This window comes from Panicum virgatum, chromosome 5N (assembly GCF_016808335.1).
Source record: "Panicum virgatum strain AP13 chromosome 5N, P.virgatum_v5, whole genome shotgun sequence".
In the NCBI taxonomy this organism is placed as follows: Eukaryota; Viridiplantae; Streptophyta; class Magnoliopsida; order Poales; family Poaceae; genus Panicum; species Panicum virgatum.
The window spans coordinates 55,916,221-55,920,342 of NC_053149.1; the positions used below are offsets into that span (position 1 = coordinate 55,916,221).

The 4,122-nt window shown below is 56.8% G+C and overlaps 1 protein-coding gene across 1 annotated transcript; it reads left to right on the forward strand.

Annotated features, from left to right (window-relative positions):
- The first annotated feature begins 223 nt into the window (after positions 1 to 223).
- LOC120675897 (myb-related protein Hv33-like) lies at positions 224 to 2,083 on the forward strand. The gene is made up of 2 exons (XM_039957106.1): positions 224 to 967; positions 1,072 to 2,083. Exons 1-2 carry the CDS (start codon positions 681 to 683, stop codon positions 1,691 to 1,693), a joined length of 909 nt encoding a protein of 302 aa, XP_039813040.1. The 5' UTR covers positions 224 to 680; the 3' UTR covers positions 1,694 to 2,083.
- The last annotated feature ends 2,039 nt before the right edge of the window (positions 2,084 to 4,122 follow it).

Genomic DNA, 4,122 nt, shown 5'->3' on the forward strand with positions numbered 1-4,122 from the left:
TAATCGGATAATAATTACCAAATACAAACGAAAGTACTACAGTACTAAAAATTCCAAAAGTTTTTGTAACTAAACAAGACTTAATGGTGGTGGTACGGCATGTCACAATAAAACCGTGTGCCGTGGCGGCAAAAATCTCCGTCATATCCCCAACTAACCCCCGGCCTGTTCGATTTCCTCCGTCTTCTCCCGTCCCCTGTCGGTGCGGTCCGCAACGCGCGACGCCAGCCAGCAACCTCTCTCTCTCTCTCTCTCTCTCTGCACTCTGCTGCTGTTACACAACTCGCTTCCTCCAATCCTCCCTGACTCTGCCTCTCTCCCTCCCGAGGACACCGCGCCATTTTTAATCCCACCTTCTCCCACAGACCGGAGGTATCTTAAGCTCCAATCCACTGCTGCTGTGCAAGCTAGCAGCTCTCTCTCTGTCTCTCTCTCTACTCGGCCGGCTTGCTTCGAACCCACTTGATCGCTGCGTCGCCTCCCTCCCCTTCCAACTCCCTCCTCCCGTACGTGCGCAGTTCTCGGCACGCTTCCCCATATATACCCCTCCGGCCGCTCTCGGCGGATAGAGATGCACAGGCAGTGACGCGCACGCATACCGACGGACGAGGTAGCTGCTCACCACCTATCCTTGTTTCCCTCGGCCGCCCGTGTCGGGCGGAGGCGGACTCGTGCGGGGAATGGGACGCCACGCCCACGCGGGCTCCGCCGCCGCCGCCGCCGGCGTGCAGCAGAAGCTGCGCAAGGGCCTCTGGTCGCCCGAGGAGGACGACAAGCTCTACAACCACATCATCCGCTACGGCGTCGGATGCTGGAGCTCCGTGCCCAAGCTCGCGGGCCTCCAGAGGTGCGGCAAGAGCTGCCGGCTGCGCTGGATCAACTACCTGCGCCCGGACCTGAAGCGGGGCAGCTTCTCGCAGCAGGAGGAGGACGCCATCGTCGGCCTGCACGAGATCCTGGGCAACAGGTAGGTGCCCCGGCCGCCACGCTTGCGGGTTGCAATGCGGTTGCGAGAATCCAGCGACGCCGCCGCCGCCAATACCGATGAATTGATTCCGGTGGGTGGTGCAGGTGGTCGCAGATCGCGTCGCACTTGCCGGGCCGGACGGACAACGAGATCAAGAACTTCTGGAACAGCTGCCTCAAGAAGAAGCTGCGCCAGCGCGGCACCGACCCCACCACCCACAAGCCCATCTCCGCCGACGCCGCGGCGGCGGCGGCGGCATTGGACCAGCCGGCGTCGCAGGAACACAAGCCGCCGGCCGCCGACGCCGGCGGCTTCGCGCCGAAGGAGCAGCACCAGCAGGTGTTCGACCCGTTCCCGCTTACCGACAGCTTCGGCGGCGGCTTCGACGCGGCCGCTGGCGCCGCGCTGTACGGCCACCTGGGCGGCGGCGGCAAGCAGGACGCGGCCGCGTTCGTGGACTACAGCAGCGTGCTGGACGTGTCGGAGAACATGGGCTACGGCGAGAGCTCCAGCAACAGCAGCAACTGGAACTGCGCGCCGGAGGCGAGCAATGCGCTCGACGGCGGCGAGGCGGCGCCCCTGCACTGGGCCTCCGGCGAGGAGCAGTCGCTCGAGCACAAGTTCCTGCTGCCCTGCCACGGGCAGCAGGAGCAGAGCCTGCCGCATTTCGACTTCGACATCAGCCGGGGCGCCGTGGTCGGCGACTTCAACCTCGAGTTCTTCTGAGGTTTATTTCAACCTGTGAATTCCAGCGATATAAATTACTACCGTATATAAACTGTTCCTAAAGGCATTTCACACAGACCAAACGGAAGCTTATTAGAGACTGTGCTTTGTTATTAATCCCCCCCTCCCTTCCTAGCCGTCCTTGTTACTCCTTCTCCTTAGTCCTTAACAATGTTTTTTTAACGTTTCTTTGTTCTCCTGTTTTCAGTATGGGTAAAATAAGGGCATATACAAATATAGTACAAATGTAAACACAGTGTAGTTACTATATATACAGTACTGAGGTTTTGTAAGAATAAGTTTCTTACTTTCTGTACCCAGTCCAGTGACTCTTGTCTAGTTGTCTACCACTGAAGGACACTGTATATTGTTGGCGTTTGCTGCATTCCCCATCTGAACCAAGAAAGAAATCAGAAGTGAACAATGCATGTGTCCGAAAATTCGATGGGATACTTACTGTAGCAAAATTTTTGGAAAGTGAACGGGGCCTAATTGCGTGGGGCAGGTCGCCATCATGTTCCTCAGCTTTCCTTGATTTGTGTCCTACGAAAGCAATGAGGACAGCTACGCTGCTGGAATCAGCCATGCGAGGTCAATTTCAACTGTTTGTTTACGTGTGTACTAATGCCTCCTTTTTCTCCCGAAACAACAATTTCGTGGCGTCGTTAATGCTGCTGTTAGCTTGTAATCTAATCTTCCCTCCGAACGTCACCTTTCGCAAAAAGGTACCACGACGACATGCAGGCACCACTGCCGTGGCACTGAATAATGCAACTCAGCACAACACCTCCTGGACTCTGGTAGCCAAAGAAAACTCGACTGGACTGAATTTAATTAAGAAGGAAGCAACCAGCATTTCCGGACGAGAAAACCCTTTGAACTCTAATCACGCCAGCAAGAAGAATTTTTTTAACCCCAATCTAAAATTTGCTCCCCCGTAGAGTTGAAATCAGAACCTCAAGAGTGTTACTACACCCGGAAAAAAAAAGAGTGTTACTACAACCATCTAACTATTCAGCTATAGGTCCGTTCACCTGGTAGCTAAGAAAACATACAACATTTTTAGCCCATGCGTGATTGCAATGGCTGCCATGAGTTTAACTTAGTGATGGAGGAGAATTTGCTAAGTTTACTGCTTCCTCAGGTTTTGAATACATGACGTTTTTTGATTAAATTGATTACTTGTTCTAGACATCATACATTAGAAAACAAAGTGAGTACGCCTTTTCTTTTCCCCCCTTGAAAGCTTCTCTTGTTGGCAAATGAAAAATATCGTACCGGCCTGCAAGCCACTGGAGCCCCCCACAATTGCAATGACTTGTCTGCATGTAAGAATCAATCTCTATTTCCTTGTTAATGCTGGTGTTTGCGTCTAATCTAATTCTCCGCTCCGGAGGCCACTTTTGCTGAAAGGTCCTGGTCTCTGGTACGTGCACCACTGCCACTGACAGACACTGAACGATGTACTCCAGCCGTGTTCGAAGAGAAACAGAGGACGAGCGCAATTAAAGAAAGACGTCAACTACCTTCGCTGGAGCGCAATTAAACAGAGGACGAGCTCGCAGGCATGAGCAGCGCCGACGGCTGCCATGGGAGCAGTTACGGTTTGCTCGGGACGGCGTGCGGCACTGAACATGGAAGCCCAACTTTTCGCTGGGAAATCATTGAGTCGTTCTAGGCCGCCGTGGATAAGCCGGCAGGCAGAGCATCTCGGCTGATCTGTCTTGCCCTACTGTCCGGGTCATTAACAACGACAATCAAGCCAGGGGCCCGGCCCGGCCCGGCCAGCCAGACCGGGCAGGGCATGATGGTGAGCGAGAGCGCGAGAGAACACGAGGGGGTCAATGATTGGGGGCGGCACAGTTCGGCCGGGCCGCGCCGCGCCGTGGAGTGCCAGCCAGGGCGGGCCCGATCGGTGGCGCGGCGGCGAAGAAGACCGACCGCGCGCACGCCAGGCGCGAGCGAGGGAGAGGAGTCAGAGGACTAGAGGAGGAGCCGGCGGGTCGGGGCGGCTCCGCTCGCCGCCGCGGTGACTGGTCGATCGGGACGCACTGGGAGGAATGAAGGCCTCGCTCGGGGCAGCCAGGCCCTGTCGCGCATTGAAGAGCGGCGGTCGGCGGCAGGTTGGCGCGCGCTGTTCTGCCGCCGTACGGCGGCGCGCGTTGGCGCGACATGGAGGCAAACGCATGGCCGCTCTCCTGTCCTGCGGCGAGGCACGGCACCGCACGCACCAGCGAGGCAGGCGCGCGTGTCGCTGACGCTGGTGCTCCGATGGTGGCGAGGCAGCCTTGGGGCGGCTCGGCGCCCACGTTCCCATGCTGCGATTTCCTCTCCAGTCGGCCCGCCCCGGACCGCGCGGCTTGGATACACTGCTTCGGAGCAAAATCGCAAGCAGTTCACAGGCTTAACACTAACCTGACAGTCTGACA

Bases quoted from the DNA above. Each gene is read 5' to 3' on its own strand.
- LOC120675897 (XM_039957106.1), top strand. From the start codon at position 681: ATGGGACGCCACGCCCACGCGGGCTCCGCCGCCGCCGCCGCCGGCGTG. The intron at 968-1,071 runs GTAGGTGCCCCG...TGGGTGGTGCAG, and splicing joins CACGAGATCCTGGGCAACAG to GTGGTCGCAGATCGCGTCGC.